The 18,380-nt window shown below is 34.2% G+C and overlaps 1 protein-coding gene across 3 annotated transcripts in view; it reads right to left on the bottom strand.

Moving 5' to 3' along the window:
* Positions 1–18,380, bottom strand: part of SKAP2 (src kinase associated phosphoprotein 2) — a 166,009-nt gene that overhangs the window by 139,117 nt on the left and 8,512 nt on the right. For all 3 annotated transcript variants that reach the window (XM_045792992.2, XM_045792989.2, XM_045792990.2), the window contains exons 2-4: positions 17,145–17,250; positions 16,550–16,575; positions 7,952–8,059 (exon numbers count right to left, since the gene is read on the bottom strand). In XM_045792992.2, the coding sequence (XP_045648948.1) occupies positions 7,952–8,059; positions 16,550–16,575; positions 17,145–17,250 (240 nt within the window). The remainder of the gene's footprint in view (positions 1–7,951; positions 8,060–16,549; positions 16,576–17,144; positions 17,251–18,380) is intronic.

Below are 18,380 nucleotides of genomic sequence, written 5' to 3'. Positions count from 1 at the left end.
GGAAGTCATAGTGAAGGACACCAGAGCCCAGGAGGACGCCAAGGAAAGTAAGTGCTAGCTTCCCCAAAGGAACCTCAGGAATCTACAAGCAGAATTACAGGGTGGTGAAGAAGGAAACTCATTAAAGAACTATAATCAAAGCAGCAAGAACCACTGGGTCTGTCCTTAAAAGCAGCCAGCATTTAAGGCATTTGTGTCCAAACTCTGAACTCCAATGTCTAAACGAAGTGCACTAGCTCCCTGGGGAGGGCTCCTGGTGAAGGTACTAAAGTTGAGCGAGCAGAGCTTCATAGAGTTCTGGACTGCACGCACCCCAACACCAAAAAAGGATGGAAGGTTTAAAAACCTGTCACTAGGAATTAAATAAAAGCATTCCACTCCCCCCTGAAAATGCCCTACTTAATGTGACAACTGTGGGAATCCCCATCTGCCTCTCTGCTCCTAAGAGCCTTGTAGCAAGGGGCCTATCGTCCAGCCTTACCCACTTTCCTCACAACCTCCCATTCAAAGGAAAAGCCCTGCAGGATAATAGACATGCAAAAGTAAAGGAGCCCCCCCCCCCCAGCTACCTAAACTATTTGACTGGATCCTTCACTCAGAAATATGAAGCAATAGGGGCACCTGGGTGGCACAGCGGTTAAGCGGCTGCCTTCGGCTCAGGGCGTGATCCCGGCGTCATGGGATCGAGCCCCACATCAGGCTCCTCCGCTATGAGCCTGCTTCTTCCTCTCCCACTCCCCCTGCTTATGTTCCCTCTCTCGCTGGCTGTCTCTATCTCTGTCGAATAAATAAATAAAATCTTAAAAAAAAAAAAAAGAAATATGAAGCAATAACCAAGGCTTCCAGACATTTGAGGAGAACCATTAGCAGGAAGGAAAAGAACCAATGTTCAAAACCTAACTCGTAGACAAAGCACAATCAACTTAGAGAATCAAATATAAATGTTATAGACTTTAACAATGCAAAAATAATTATGAATACTGGAACTGAAGAGAGATGGAAGAAAGGCTAGGTGCACAAATTTCCTCATATTTTATAACAAAGAGTCAACAGATACTATCAGAGGTTGGCACATTACAAAATAAGAACATTATTTAAGTCAAAAGCAAACACAATAAAAACTAAAAATAAAATAAAAACCCAGGAGGCAGAAGTGGGAGAGGAGGTTTGAAGACTCATCCATCATAAAAGGAGTCAACAGATACTGTTCAAGGTTGCTCAAGTGAGTATACTTCTATATTATACTACAGAAATACAGTATCCAAAGTTGTTATGCTGACTACAGAAGACACTGTAACAAGTGGCTACTTGGGGAACAGACAGGTTGGGGTGAACAAGACGGCTTTTACCTTTATTGAATATCCTTCTGCTTTTTTTTTTTTTTAAGATTTGTCTATTTATTCGCTAGAGATAGAGACAGCCAGCGAGAGAGGGAACACAAGCAGGGGGAGTGGGAGAGGAAGAAGCAGGCTCATAGCGGAGGAGCCTGATGTGGGGCTCGATCCCAGAACGCCGGGATCACGCCCTGAGCCTAAGGCAGACACTTAACCACTGTGCCACCCAGGCACCCCCCTTCTGCTCTTTTTTAACCATACGCATGTATCTTGTAATTAAAAGAAAAAACTAGTCCAATTCTTTAAGTAGCATGGCACATAAGGACCAAAGAAGTTGAAGTTTGCTACTTAAAAGCTGGATGTTCTGGTCAAGAAACCAAAAGCTTACCAAGTCTCTGTTTCCACAACAAAATAGGGAAAATGTCTCCCGCACAGGGTGTGAGCCATTAAAGGAAGAAATATGCATGAAAGAATCTAGTTCAGAGCCAGACTAATTTCTCAATAAATATTAATGTATGGCTTCCTTGCAGATGCTCCCCTGACCACTAGCACAGTCACCTCTAAGGAAGGAAGGAAGAGATAAGAAGCTCCCTTTAGAATCCTGCGCAGGCTGGCATTCCTTCCTCTGAAATCAAATTGATCAGTCCACTGTCTTATTTTTATTTTTAAGATTTTATTTTTAAGTTATCTGTATACCTCATGTGGGGCTCGAACTTACAACCCCAAGATCAAGAGTCATATGCTCTACTGACTAAGCAAGCCGGCACTCCCGTCAGCCCGCTGTCTTGAAGAACCTCTGCTTTTCGATTTCTAAATTCTAAATTCACCCTTTAGCTCGGGTTACAAACAGGAGACACAACTGAAAACAGGAAGCCATACATTGCAACTTCTCCAAACTCAAAGACAACAAAGGAAGAAAAGCCAGTCATGTGCCTCAGTCTTACGAGATACAGTGCTCTGCAAGAGCCAAAAGCACCTCTACCACCAGCCTGATGCTAACACCTGAAGATCTGTGAGTGGGGCCCAAACTCCCTTGGGTTAAGGCATTGCCCCTATAAATATGCAGTTATTGATGAAAATCCAGTTTTTGGACTTCTGCTCCAAATGTTATTTTCAGCGCCTTTTCCCACGTTCTCTCCAGAAAACTTCAGGAACCACACAAAACTCACTTAAATAACGCTCCCCCTCCACAATTTACTCCACAACCTCCCAGAATAGAGGCATCAAGCTTACGCTTTGGTTAATTGAATATAATGCCAAAACGTATGACTGACTCAGTCAACAAATTAGAGAGGAAACCCAATGAAACCAGTTTTTTGTTTTTTTTTTTTGCCTAGGTACAAACCAAATCAACTGAAGAGTGTAACACGTACTAGAATCTGCCTTACTAGAAACTTACATTGCTAATTACCACCTTATTTTAGGTGACTGTCTTCTCCTTCCAACTAGATTACACATCTCTTGAAAACAGGAACTTTGTCTTAATCATCTTTGAATTCCCTATTGCCCTGTCAGGGTATCTTGCACCCTTCCTCACAGACTGTGTAAACAACTGCTAATTTACTGTATTAAAGATGCATTACTTTTCATAACACTGAGTATTATAAACTTTCTGACCTTTCTTATCTAGTCAACTTTGTTATAGTCTTATTGGCCCCCACTGTTTTACTTTGATGTATTTTCCCATTCAATGGCATAAAACTTAGGTGATTCTCAATAATTACATGTTTTTATTTAATCATATATATCTTGGTATCATGAAATATTTCACATCTGTGTACTTTATATTTCCAATCACATAATATATTATTTTGAACGTAAAAATGTTCTCTACTTTTTATGATTTCCCCAAACTATAACCCCTCACTTCTAGCAAAATACTTGAAACTTGCTATACACATTACAGAAGGACTAAAGTAATCAATCACCTTTCTTATATTACTATAACACACACACACTAGCAACTGGTATATTGAAATAACAAAAAAGTAAAAAAAAAAAAAACCTCAAGTGCAACAGTAATGTATGTTACATACACAAAGATATGTGCAAATTGCAAACTAGTTTAACTCTCAAAATGAAATTTAAAAATACGAGTTTGAGTATCAAAAATTACATGATACTCTGGTAGAAAAACCCTTACCTTAAATGGTAAGTTATCAAAGGAACCTTTTTTTTCCCGGTTTTAAACACTGTTTCATATTCTACTGGAACCCAGAGAAAAGTAAAGCATCTATTGAGTGGCTTTTACAAGAACAGATTAGTGTGAACCCTAATTTTACACAAAAAGATAACTTCCTCAAAAGTTTGGTGTGCAATGTATAGAAATTTACACATTAAATGTATGTGTGTGCACATCGATGGATTTATATCTAAACTTATTTTAGATGCATTGTGAGAGCTCATTATTTACAGGCATCCCAGAGATAATCTCTTTTAAAGCAATCCTTTGGAATACGTGATTTATGTTTTATGAATCCAAATTTTCATACGCTAGATTTTCTTATAGAAAAGTACACCAAAAAAGAAAAAATCATTATTTACTCTTACAAATTATGATCAAGACAGCTTAGTCCTTTTCCTTAATCCCCAAGCTTTAAAAAAAAAACAGTTCCATTCCTAAACCAAGATTTTTTTTTCATATAAAGCTATGTCCTCGCAATGCTTACAGTTTTCAGTAACCTATACTTGGGGATTTTTGGTTAGGAAGATACCAGGACAATAAATGACTGTTTCATATCTTTAGCTTCATTTTAGCCTTCCTATATTCACACCCTAGAGGTTCCAGATTCTTATCCACAAAGTGATTATGGTTTAGGACTGAATCAGATTTGTAACAAATGTCCACTGGGATTCTTCGACCTATCATCGACGGGTAGAGCCGATATATGTCTTCTAGCTCATCGAATCTGTTCACCTTACCTCAGGGACTTCCCACAATGCTACGTGGTTAGAAGCCTGCTTTCACAAATGACGAAAGTGAATGAAAAATGATTTCAGAATAGAAAAATGGAAACCCAAGTCATTATATAGTGTCTAAAGGCTACCCTGCATCTCCCACCTTAGCGCCCAAGCAAGCATTCTAACATATGTACAATAAAGGGTATTCTCCTTTAAGGTTTTGAGTTTCATTTTCTCTAATATTATCTGATTACTGACATGTGCCATTTATATTAACACTTCCATTTATCCAGCCACACAATACAATAAAACTTCTAACAGCAATCTAGTGTGGAAACTGTTATGATTTGTTTCAAATTTCCCAGAAAAAATAAGGCACAAAGTTAATAAAATGAAATTTCTGGTAAGTACGGTGTTTTATAAATATTACCACATCAAAATGAAACTAACAGCAGTCATGCAATCGTGCATAAATAAAATACAGACTCTTACTGTTTTTCTTAGAAGCTAATTTAGCATGTCACTCTCTCCTCCTTTTTTGCTATTGTCTTAAAATGTATTTCTCCTCAAAAAATAAAAATAAAAAGTGCCTCCAAAGAGAGAGAAGAAAAAATTACAAACTACAATATTTTTTATGCTACGAGCTACACAAAAATCTGTCACCATCTATGTTACAATTTTGGTCATCAATAAGGTACTTTTTTTCAATGCACCACTCAAAAATCAATTATATCAACTCTTTTGTATAGAGAAGCAGCACACCTTTCAGGCAACTAGTATTAATGAGTAGACATGACTATAGAATCTCCATCTGTTTCTCTGACAAAGCTGTGGCTACTCTAGTCTCTCATTGAAATTCCATTAATCTGGTGTACCAAGGTCCAATGCGAAAATCAAAACTCCATCTAACCCTTTATCAGCTCACAATAACCTACAAGTGAACTCTGCCTGTTAGCATGCAGCAAGTTATGATTTTGCTATCAATCAGGCAGTTGGCCAATAAAAAAAAAAAAGGCAGGCTGGAAACAGAGTGTCTGGCAGGGTTTGAAGACTTTGTTTTTGTTTTCTGTTTTCATCCCCTTTCAATTTCTATAGGGTGTCTGGACCTTGTGAGATTATGCATTACTCTCCTTGGCTGTGATTTAATTGCTACCAGCAATCAAGTCGAAGCATCACTGAAGTGTGCTTGAATTTCATTAGAAGATATAACTTATGCTACTTTCCTACAGTACCTAATAAACCATAAAGAAACCAAAACACATATGGCTTGAGGGAATAACTGGAAAATTAGGTAGCCATTTGGGAACTGAGTGAACTTTTGAACCAGAGGAACAGAGAAAAAGAAATATTAAAGGAAAAGACAGACTTAGAATGCACACAAAGATGTGCAGGTTTGACCTTTTCAGTACCTTGAAAATTACATTAGCATTATGAAAAATACATATCATGTTTGGAGTTTATAATCCATCAAAGTTCAGATACTTTGTTAGTGCCTACCATAAGGTAAAAGTCAAAAGGACAAAACAACAATCTGATTTGACAAAAGGCCTTTTGCTGACCTGTGCTAATTTAGTTATACTTATTGTTAAATGCATTATCTTTTTATAATTAATATATCATTAGACTGAGGTCCCATAATGAAGGAAAATTTATTCGGCAAGGGAAAGAGAACACATACCAAATCTATGTTGAAGGGAGAGGACTAGTATGACTAGAGAACATTTCAGAGTGGAAATTAAAAGTCCAAGTGGTAGTTTTAAAATTAATTCATAATATTCTTAGAAGAAAATGTAAAACTATCATATATGATATTTTTTATATACGAAAAATGAATAATACTAAAAGTTAAATTTTCGATCTGCTTAAGAATTGCTTATACCGACACTAATGAAAATGCACCTATATTTAACCAAAAACTTAATGCTATGCATAAAAAAAAGTTATTAAATAATACTCAAATACTGGTAATGTAATCTTTTAACAATAAATCTTTTTCATGCTATTAATGTATTTCCTATATATTTGGTTATGAAAACAAACATGATAAATTATTTATTCATAATAAAGAAAATCTGATAATTATGTAAATGCATTATAATTTAATAACAATTCACTTTTTCTAACAAAACACTGGCTCGCATAGATATTTAATTGTTGGATTTTTTAGGTTAAAATTTTTTAAGAATGTACGTAATGCTCCCTTGTACTTCAAATTATTTATGCTATTTTTTAAAACTCTGAGCATATATACTCTACGAACATTTTGTGTGTGTTGCATGTACATCCTCTTGAGTATAAATATTCTATTTCTGTATACGTATACATATACCCACATACTCATTTCTATCTACCAACACTTAACAGAGAAGCAAAACAAATCATTGTCATGTGTCTGAAAAACAGTTCAGCTCAAATAATGATTCACTGTTTTGCCTGAAAACATTATTTCATCAATTATAAAACATTTTCTAGTAGAAATGCTTTTGAAGACCAGGTTAGGAAGGGTAATGCTCTGTTTCAGATAAGAAGTGTGACTGAAGAGAAATGTGCATCTTTTTAAAAAATAGGGACTATGAGAGAAAGAAATCTCTTCCTTTAAAAATAGAAATGAAATGTTTGCCAAAATGTAAAATTCAACATAAAATGGATATGATTATTATTGCTACACATTGTACAAAGTTCTGAATATAAAAAAAAAATTGTGTTGTTCTGAATCAGTGGTTAGAATGTTTATCACTTATGCATGTACTTGACTTATCCCTGTTCTGCAATAGACATAATTTTATACCTCATAAAAGCAATTTATGTTTCCAAAGGGAATAATCTGGATAACATAAAATGTGGAGTGCTCTGTTGCAGGAAGCATATTTTCATTCAGCAATTGTATTTAGAGATGGAACTGCACGGTTTGATCATCATACGGTGGCAGAAGGCATTATTCATTTCTGTGTCTCCGTGAAACTTTGAGTGCCACGAATTAATATGCATGGCTAATTTATCGATACACATTCTTAATTTATAACTATATATCACCCTTATAAGGTCTCTAGAAGGCAGATGCACTCAGCCAGCTATAACAGAGAAAGCACGCGCTACACTCAGAGCGAGTTTCATAACTTTGGCGAGTTTTTAAAAATTATGAAGAGATAGACAATCGACTTTATTACTCATTCAATTAATATAAAACATTATAATACTATTGTATAATATGGGTATCTTTAGGTGACAGAGAAAAATGAGAATGTGTATTAAAAGAAGCATCTGATGAAAACCTGTCTTAATGTGAGAAGGCAATGCAAGAATAATTAATTTAATATTTTATGAACTCATTTTATATGAAGTTTTCCAAAAAAAGATCAAAAATCTTTTTCATTATTTATAAAATAAATAATACAAGAAGCCATTCAGCAGCACAATAAAATTAAGCAAGAATCTGATAATATTAAATTAACCAACAGACTCACTAATAATATTCATACAACAATGTAAATACTCTCTTAAAAATTCTACTCAAGAAAATTTCCTAGGAAAAGAAGGAACTACATACTTAAGAAAACCACTAGAGAGAGCTCTTCTGTTCCTTAAAAGGTTCTGGTAAAGGTAAGTTAACTGAAGCCTCTGCATTTACTGCTTTCTGACAAGACCACCACCTCTACGCACCGCACTGTCTTGTGTTGGAATATCTAAAGGTATATTTGACGGCAAATATCACATACCTTCAGAGTGGGCTTCGTCATCTTTATCATATCTTTCTGAGGCTAAGGACACAGTGTCTGGAGGCCCAGCAAAAGGGTCATCATATTCTTCCCCATCTTCTGCATCACCTACAGAAGAATCAGAGAAAAGCCTTTTATACATTAGCCATCTTTAAAAAATGTTACTTCGTCAAGAGAGGTAAACTTTACTATTAAACCTAGTCACTGTCATGGAAGAACAGAGTAAAAATAGGTCCTATTTTAACATATATCTACTGTAACTTAAATAAAGTAAGAGTATCTGGAAGTCAGTGGACAACTGCTTATTTCTGAGACGAAAGGATATAAGTTCCAAAATTACGATGGTCTCTACAAAGATGAATACAAAAAAAGTAGAAGCAGGATAAAACAGACTGTGTATCTAAAACAAAGAAACAAAAAAAAGAAACAGAACCAAAATAATAACAAATAATAACAAAAAAAATGGAAAGCATAAGAGAGAAAATAATTTGTTAATTCTATTTACCTACTCGATAATTTGAAAAATTATGATGAGAAATTGACAATTCAAAGCCATAGGCACATTTTATGTTTTCATGAAAAATCACAGGGTTACATCAGAGTAGATTAAAAATACTCGATAGCATTTTCAAGAGCAAGAATCCTTTATGGGAAAAACTACTTTAAAACTCATATACCCTTTTAAGTTCAAACAAAGTGATTTACAACTTGACACCTTCAATTTTCATTCAGTAATATGTTACCATTTTTTTTTAATGTTCTAGCCAGTTTTTACATGATTTCCAAATCCTAGGTTGGTTGGTTGGTTGGTTGGTTTGAAGTCATTTAATCCCCACAATAAAATCTTGTGGTTTGGGTTTTTCCCACATACCCGTTTAGAATAATTAAAAAAAAAAACAAAACAAAAAGTGAATCAGATATTTGCTAGCTTGGTTACATATAAGCACTCATTTTTCAACCATATTCAACCACATCCAAACAAAATCCAACAAAATTCAAAAAACTGTATGCTTTATACTGTATCAATTATCTGATAATTCAAGAGAAGACCAGCTACCTCCGGGATTACCCAAAAAGCACGACGAAAACCTCCATGGGAATCCTAAAGACCCTACAGCATTACTTCAAGACCACGGTTGCTGAGCAGATCCAGATTAAAGCTACCACTCTCCCCAAAAAACATCTGTAACCTCTAAAATCCACTTAATGGGTGGCACCCTATTTTTCACCCTATTTTTGGTAGAGGAAATAGGCCCTTTCAGAACACTGTGAAAGTAATTTAAAAAATCAATATTCGTCTCTATTTCTTTGTAATTTTGGCATTTCATCAGCATCCATCATCCTTATCCTGAAAAAGATAGGGCTCTCTCCCATCAAGGCAGTAAGAGCAGAAGACAGAGGACTATCTTACTGTCCTTGGTGATTCCACCACCAGGTGCACCACATGGGGATGTTTCTTCCCCCCCAAAGAATCCAAGGAACAAATGTGAACACTATTCATTCTTTAGATCTTAATTTCTTTTTCTTTTAAAATGTTCAAAGCAGGGCACCTGGGTGGCTCAGTCCCTTAAGCATCTGCCTTCTGCTCAGGTCATGATCCCATGGTCCTGGGATCAAGTCCTACATCGGGCTCCCTGCTCAGTGGGGAGTCCGCTTCTCCCTTTGCCCATGCTCACGCACTCTCTTTCAAATAAATAAGTAAAATCTTAAAATTAAAAAAAAAAGACTAAAATGTTCAAAGTACTTTTCAGAACATTCAGTGATCCCTTACAATATTTCTCTTATGAAAAGCATGCTCTGATTTTAAATATGAGGTAAGAGAGAAACTCATAAAGTGCTAGTGAAAATATGTTCGGACATGGAATGACAGCTCGTGGAATATATAGTAGTAAAGATCACAAAACTCTCAATTGCTCTTAGTTGCTGGAGTATCCTTATATTCTCGATAAAGTCAGAATTGCTATGGTATGAATTTGCTAAGGATATTTCATAGCGTGAGCTATAAATCTCGCTGTGAAAAAAAAAGGATCAAGATACTTCAAATATATTGCACCAACTTAGCACTTAGCATATTACACTGTTAGGAATATAAAAATACAAGAGTAAAACCAATGAACACAGGAAATAATTTTGAAAAAGATTCAGATACTCAGGCTTAAATGTATTAAACTCTATGTGAAATACACAGAAAAAAATTAAAAGTTAAAAAGTTTTGAAAATTGGATTTGTTATCTTTTGATAATATCCATTGTTTTTATGTGTGTATCCATGTATATACACACATATACACATGCACACCCTGATATGTATTTATGTATGTACACAGCAAAAGGATCATTATTAAAGCTATAAAATAATATTTAATGAGTTAAGAATATTTTATACAAGTTGGTTACTAACATGTTAAAGACTTCTGTGGTTTTTGTGTTTTTTTAAAAAAACTTTTTATATTATTTATTAAATTGTCTTCAGCTTACCATTCTAAGAACTGCAGCTCATTTCAAATGTTTTTTTACAATTAATGGGATAATTTACACTTACCTAAAACAAAATAAATTAAATACTGCTACTGGCTTCATTTCTCCTCCTCCCTTCCTTTTTTTCCCTTTTTTAAGCTCCCTTGAATTAACCCAGAAAGTAAAAAAAAAAAAAAAAAAAAAAAAAAAATTAATCTCTGTGATATCTATATAGGGTTATTCCCTTTTCAACCCGCATTAGGTTGAAAGGACACATCATTTTTCAAAATGGTCTTCTTCATTTTACTGCTGTTCCAGGGATGATCCATCCCTTTTCCTCCTTCCCAATTATTTTTTTTTCAACCCAATAAAGAGCTGTGTTATAAGGACCTTTAATTGAACACAGGGGTCGCTGTTGAGTAGTGCAAAGCTTTTTTTTTCTCCCCAGGGGCTGAGTATTTGCAGCTATACCTGCAAAGACTTCTATAAATTAAAAGGTAAATGTTCAACTTGTGTTTATGTAATAGAAAACTGAACTCCAAAGCAACAATGGGCATCAGGTAAACGTATCCAATACAATTTACAGACATAATTGAAAGCATTACAGCCTAATCAGACATCTAAAAGAAAAGCATGCTCAAATGAAATGTCTACAGAATCATTAGTTGGCAGCCATTCTATTACAATCACACATAATGTCAGTGGTGCCTTGAGCCTGTGCCAATGACAACAGCATAAATTTTGCATCTCATTTCTGTGGTCATAAAATTAATGATCAGTTTAAAAATACTTCTTTGTAAAAGTTATTGCGCAAAGAAAAGACATGAATGTGTCCCTGTTATGTACTCACAAGGATAATTATGGGGTTGTTGCTCATTAATACTGTTTCTTGTTTCCCTAGAAAACCATTTGATTTATCCCACAACTTTTAAAAGTTTAATTAACGATACAAAGTTAACAGTCTAAAAGACAATGATCCAAGACGTCCCTGCCTATAATTTCAGTGGTAACTTAAATATCATGGCAAAATCAAAGCTGAATCTTACCTCAGCAGCATATTTCTCTGATAAACATTTTTAAGTTTATAATAATGGAGTTCAAATCACTATTATCCCTTCCTTATTATAGTGTTCATCCTCAATTAAGATTTTCCTGAATGCCTGGAGATGAAGCCCACCAGCAGCTGAACGGTCATGATCTCCACCACCGCTGAAGGTGACTGAACCAATTTACTGCTTGTTTTGTCAAACAAGTCCTATCTGAAACACAATCCGGTAAACATGAAACTAAATAATATGCCTAAAACTTAGGTGATAGTCATTCCCCCTTTAGAGCATGAAAGGCAAACTTGAGGAGAAAATGACTTGAGTGAAAACAAATTAATTTCTAATTCTCTACTCCGTTTGCTTGTCCAAATTAATTTCTCAAGTAATAACATACAAATAAATTGACAGAATTAAGCATTTAACGTGTCATTTCTTAAGGGAATCTGTAGTTTAATTCTTAAGACTTTCAAAGATTTAAGTCACCACAAGGAAGGAGATTCTGTGCACAACTCGTCTGCAGTCGGAGGGCTTACTAGCAAGCACGTATTAGGCAGAGCTTTAAAATCAGGATATCATTTCTCAAGCACTACCTCTGAACTAACTTCTTCTACTATAGGCCCCATAATTTCAGACATACTTAACACATTTTTACAAGGCCAGAGATTGGTGGGGGCCAGGGAGAGAGCTCAAGTTATTTACTCAGATTTCACTGGTGGGAGAACTTTCAACCAAACTATACTATATTAAAAAGGATAAAGGAAAGGAAATTAAACATCATCCAAACTTTTGACTTTTCTGTGTTCTTAAGGATTCCATCAGAACAAACTAAAATGAATCCCTTCTTACCTAACAGTACGGCTATTTAAAAAAGGCACTTTAGTCCATTAATAAACTTAATAACACAAATGAGGTAAAGGAAATTGCTAACTAAATCTATGCATATTTAACAATATCAATGAAGACTCAAGGACAAAATCGATTACATAATTTTTTTAATTAGAGGAAAAATATTTTAAAGAAGAAAATGAGAGCATTTTAGCTTTAGCATTAAAGGGAACTGAAAACAATATGTTCACATTTTTAAGCTACAGACACTAATATTTTACAAATTTGAAAATATTCTCTTGAAATATTTGTCTCATGTTAATATGTCCTTCTTTCAATAATTTATAATTTCCTCAAAGATTATTTGAAATTGAATTATAAATTAAGATTTACTTAAATCCTCTTGATAAATGAAGTTGAATCTGAGAATACACATTAATATAATATTTATTGAATGTCAGTAGACATTTATGTGTCATGCATAGGTATCTTCACATTATCTTAATCATTTTATAAAGAAATTAATCATACCTAAATTAACTGGAGTAAAAAAAAGACTAATATAAGGGCAAGATACAAGTAAAACTTTTTTATCATATACCTAATGTATATCAGAAAATTCTGTCTTATACTCAGTCAATAACAGTCTTTACTCAATTAGTAATATATTTTCATTAAAAAAATAATTACTTCAGATCACATTTAAGGGACTTCTGACCACGTCATATGACAGGAACAAATTCTAAGATAATCATAATTCTATTCTAAAATAATTCTAAAAGTAGCATGATTTTAGTGCATGAAACTTAAATTCAAGAGTACACTCTATACTATTAGGCTATATTGCAACCAAGAATAGGAAACTAGGGATAGTTACCCCATCATATACAATATATTTTTTTAAGATTTTATTTATTTATTTGAGAGAGAGAGAGAGAGAGCACAAGGGGTGGGGAGGGGCAGAGGGAAAGGGAGAAGCAGACTCCCCGCTGAGCGGGGAGTCTAATTCGGAATTGGATTCCAGGACCCTGGGATCATGACCTGAGCCGAAGGCAGACACTTAACCGACTGAGCCACCCAGGCCCCCCCATCATGTACAATATTTAAAGGATCTAAGAAGGAGCTCCCTCTGGGGCACCTGGGGAGCTCAGTCGGTTAAGCATCTGACTCTTGATTTTGGCTCAGGTCACAAGATCAAGCCCTGAGTTACACTCCATGCTCAGCGTGGAGTCTGCTTGAGATTCTCTCTCTTCCTCTGCCTCTGACCCACACTCACCTCCTCTTAATAAGTATATAAAATCTTCAAAAAAGAAAAGATTCTCTCTCCCTCTCCTTCTGCCCCTCCCCCCTCTCATGCACAAGCTTTCAAATAAATAAATAAATAAATAAATAAATAAATAAAATCTTAAAAAAAAAGAAGGAGCTCTTTATTCTAGATAGAATAGGGAAAATTTCAAAAAAGTAACAGGGACCAAACTAAGCAAGATGGGTTCTAGTTGCTTAGATTCAAATCTTTCTTATACACAAGTAAAACTAAGGAATTTAGAAAATAAAGTGATAATTTATTCTAAAGTCACAATTTATCAGATCTCAATGGAGAATCCAGACTTGAGTATAGAAGGAGATAAATCAAGAATCCTTAATAAATTAAAGAAATGAAAAGGGAAGTTTTCAGACAATAGCTGAAAATGAATATAAACAACAAATAGAAATTAACTTAATGAACAAGCTTCAATATCCAAGAGCCACTGTAATAAAATAAGTTTCTACAAGTTCAAACTATTCTCACCAAAAAAAAAAAAAAAGGACATACTTTTTTAAAATCCTCTAAGATCAATGCAGCTCAGTGTTTCAACAACCCTACCAATTCAACTAGTTTTAAGAATTGAAAAACATCAAACTATAATTTTTGTATTGTTAAATCTCAGGATGAGGGGGTAGTACCTACAGTGTAAGGGGAGGGAGGAGATACAGAAGGAGTAAGGAAGGATGATAAACACCCATGTACATTAGACAAACTAATAATTCGGAATAACTGAGTTAATTCATTTTATTTAAGAACTGTTCACCTGGTCCTTTTTTCTTCCATTAATGATATTAAAATGGTATTTAACTGTCATTTTAAAAAGATAAAATTGGTGAAATAGGAATATAAAAGTAAAAAGGAGGGGGAAAAAATCCTCTGTTTACTTCATTGTGACCCCATATTGACCTGAGAGAGAGAGAGAGTGTGTGAGGGAGAAAAAGAGAGAAAGAACAGGAAAACAGCCAAAAGGAATTCTGCCCAGGTTTCCTCGGATGAAGACAACCCAAAACCCCAAAGAGAAAATATAAGAAAAAAAAGAAAAGTAGCACTATTGAAACATACTTAGATGAGTTTACTCAATGTAGAGATTTAATAATTACTAATTTCCTATTTTTAAAAAGAGATGTATCTTGAATAATTACTTCGTAACTGTGAAGTCTGTACTAACTTTGCTACCCCTAACTACAGGAATAATTTTTTTTAGAACAAAGCTGAATATACTTTGAGGGTATAATGGCATAAAATTACTCAGCTTCTCATATTTCTTCAAGGTATACACCTAATTTATCCATAGGCTTACTTTTAAGCAGGCACTCTTGGTGATTAGTTAATTCAGTACAGGAATATTGAACTACAAATGACTTATTCAGAGAAAGATGGTTATGGGGAATCTCTGAATTCTGTGGTATTTGAACTCCTATTCTAGGCTCATTTTTCACTTTCTATGAAATACTATAAATTTCCATTCTCTTTAGAGACAAAAACTGTATCTCAGCAATATAATTTTAATATCTACACATCTGAACAAGTCCTAAACCAGAATACCAAAGGTAAAATTCCTACCCTATTATTGAATCATATACAATTATACAATGACTTCATTATCACGCTTTCTTAGCTTAAAAAATGTTAATGTACAAATAAGTCACAATGAGAGTCATAAATAATCACAGGAACAGAATATGTCCTTTAAGACAGAACCTAAAATCTAGTATTCCTCTATAAACAGTGCACTGTAGAAAAGTTACAGTAAGAATGCATAAATTCATGATGTCTATATTCAACCAAACAAAATGCAGTATGATTAAACCCACAGTTCAGGATTGGTTGTCAAGTACAAAGAAGTGGGTATTTGTGGGGAAGAAGAGTTTCCTGCTCTTCCCTTTATTTAATAGTGTTAAAATTTTCCATATGAAAAAAAAAATCTCTTCTAATCCCTTCAATCACAACGTTCTTGATGATTTAATGCGAAAAGAAAACTATGGTTTCCTTTTAAGTATTTGGATTTAGGTCTGTCTGGTGAAGTACTTGGTTTATTGAAACTGTCATTACTCTCTCACTTCTCAGTTGGCAGAGATATGAATTACTCTGTGGAATCTGCTATAGAAGATGCCATACTGCTTTTCCCCAAACCCAGATCCAAACTCCACACAGGTTAGCTGACCTCATGTTGTGACCCTCATACCCGCATCCACAGGCTTCAGGTCATGACCTATGAATGAGCATCCTGGAAGTAAGGGCCATACCGTTTCCCTTACAGAACTGAAGACATGAAATAGTAGGAACTTCCTATGCCCTTCCTGATTTGGTTTTCAACACGCTAAACAACCGTCCCCCAAATCTAAAGGAAGTCAATCAGGTTACCAGCACTCTCACATATTTCAAACAAATAAACTGAACTCCTGTTCTGAAAATTTCTATAGCATACATTTATTCATATCAGAAGAATCACAATAATAAAAACCAGCATTTGGAAAAGATTCTACTCGTGTTTTCAAACAAAAATTGATACTGTTTTAAGACAATTACTCTCTAAAAACATTACCTATGAGCAGCCAGCCACAGGCCCTCTGATCCCATCACAGCAATAGAATCTTCTCTGCTGTGTTAAATGGTGTAGGCTTGGTATCTCACCTGTGATTTACCAAATGATTCGATGTGTAGCTGCAAGTATATACTTGTCTTAACAAAGTTCTGCCACAACGTGAAAAAACATCAGAACACCGAAGAATGTTAAATACATAAGATTTCTGCATCAGGAGGTTGGGCCGAGTAGATTCTGGATATGCTTTTTAATTTTTTTCTCAGCAGGGGGAGCTAGCACTCTCATCTTGAAAGTGTAAGTATACAATATAGAAATATAAATTTTGATCCCAACTATCAAATTTTAGTACGTTTTAGATTACCCTATTGAACATCTCTACAAGAATAAAAAATTTCAAGGTGGACAAACTTGAGAATTTACCTTTGTCTTGAAAGTCCTGAAGATAGCTGGAAAATAAAGCAAGAATATTATATTTTAAAATGAGGGGTGACAAATCAAAACAAGGTCTATTCGTTGGCAATATTTTAAAATCTATGTCATAAATACACAGAGAAAAAAGTACTTCCTATCCTGAAATAACAATTCCGAAAGGCTTATGGATTTATAATAAAAGTATTTTTGAAGACCTAAGACACAGTAGTAGAATCAAAATCTTTAATATTCACGATATACATTTATTCATTTCCATATCTAGGGCTATTTATATTAAAATTCTCAACCTACCTTTGTCTTATTATTTAAACCAAATATATCCTCAAATAATCAAAATAAACAGTTGGATTTTGCTAGAATGCTTAGAAAAAATATATAATCAAGAACCTTCACAAAAAAGGATAATGTAAGTGTGTCAATTTTTAAAAACTATTATAGTCAACATATATTTTGTCCCTTAAAATATTTAACACCAACTAAATTAGGACATAAAAAAAGTAATTCTGTGATAATTCTTTATTAAAATGTTAACTACAAAGTTGCTTCTAAGTAAGAAATAATAAACAGCGAGTAAGTGACTTACATAGACTTTACATCTTTTATCTTCTTAATAAGGGATTCTCTCTTTTCCTTCGCTTTCTTGGATAAATTTTCCCCTCTCAGTGTGTCTGCCACAAATGTTTCAACATCTAAACCATGAAATATAAGAAACAGGATACAAATTATAGGAAAGAATCATTTTTTGTGAAGACAAATAGGACAATGATTGTTTCTACCCATAAGTGTTAATATCTGTACAATTTGTTACAGTTATTTATCAATCCAAAGCATAACAGTAGAAATATGTTTCAAATACTAAGTTGGACAAATCTGCTCACCACTTAGCTAATAAAATGTGTATGCTCTACTTATGCTTAGCACAGCAAATGCTATTTGGATGTTTGGCATCATTAAACCAGAGAGAAGCTCACAAGTTTTAATAAACTATGGTGCCCATAAAACAAATTCTCTCATATAAAAGCAAGCACAGAGCTTTTATGCATATGTTACTATCATTTTATAGTATTTTGTAAGCTCCCGTATGAATGGGTCATTCACAATATTATATCAATATAAGCTAATGTCTCTGGCAAGGGCCTGTTTTGTCCAGTGTAATCCATTTTCAGGTATGTGCAATATTTAATGTTTTAAAGGAAAAAATAAATCCCTTCTTCTAGCCAAGATTCCAAATCAAACCCTCCTCCTTCCTACCTGCCCCACCCATTCTACCAGCCACCTTCAAAAAAAAAAAAAGATAATCTGCTGTGTGGTTTTATGTGCTCTTGCTTTCTGCCTCGGTATTACCACCTGGAAATATTTCTTTAAATAAAGGAAGAAGTGGCAAAAATAGATTCGTCCACTATTTAAAAATATAGTAACCAAGAAATAAGATTTCCATGGCTTCATATAACATTTCCACAAGGCCTCTTTTTTTTTTTAATTTAGTAAACTTGTAAATTATTCTGCTTTCTAGTTTTTTCTAGTACAAAATTCCAACGAGTCCTTACTGGTTTGATTTTATAATAACCCCATTCATATTGTTCATGAACCACTGTGCAATTTTAATTTTATATTCAGAAGTTCAAGTTTTACTTTGAGATATCTAATATAAAGGATACACCATAAAGTAAGTATGACTGTAAACCATCCATATTTCATACTGAAGAGATGTATGTATGTTTTACTTTCTTTTTATTTAACTACTTTGTCTCCTAATTCACACTGATAGAAAGACAGTACCAAAGCATATGATAATAGTATATGTAATTAATTCAAAGCA

This window comes from Ursus americanus, chromosome 3 (assembly GCF_024610735.1).
Source record: "Ursus americanus isolate L20-20 chromosome 3, mUrsAme1.1.p, whole genome shotgun sequence".
Classification (NCBI taxonomy): Eukaryota; Metazoa; Chordata; class Mammalia; order Carnivora; family Ursidae; genus Ursus; species Ursus americanus.
The sequence above is the reverse complement of the archived record's forward strand: the minus strand, read 5'-3'. Positions and strand labels throughout refer to the sequence as shown.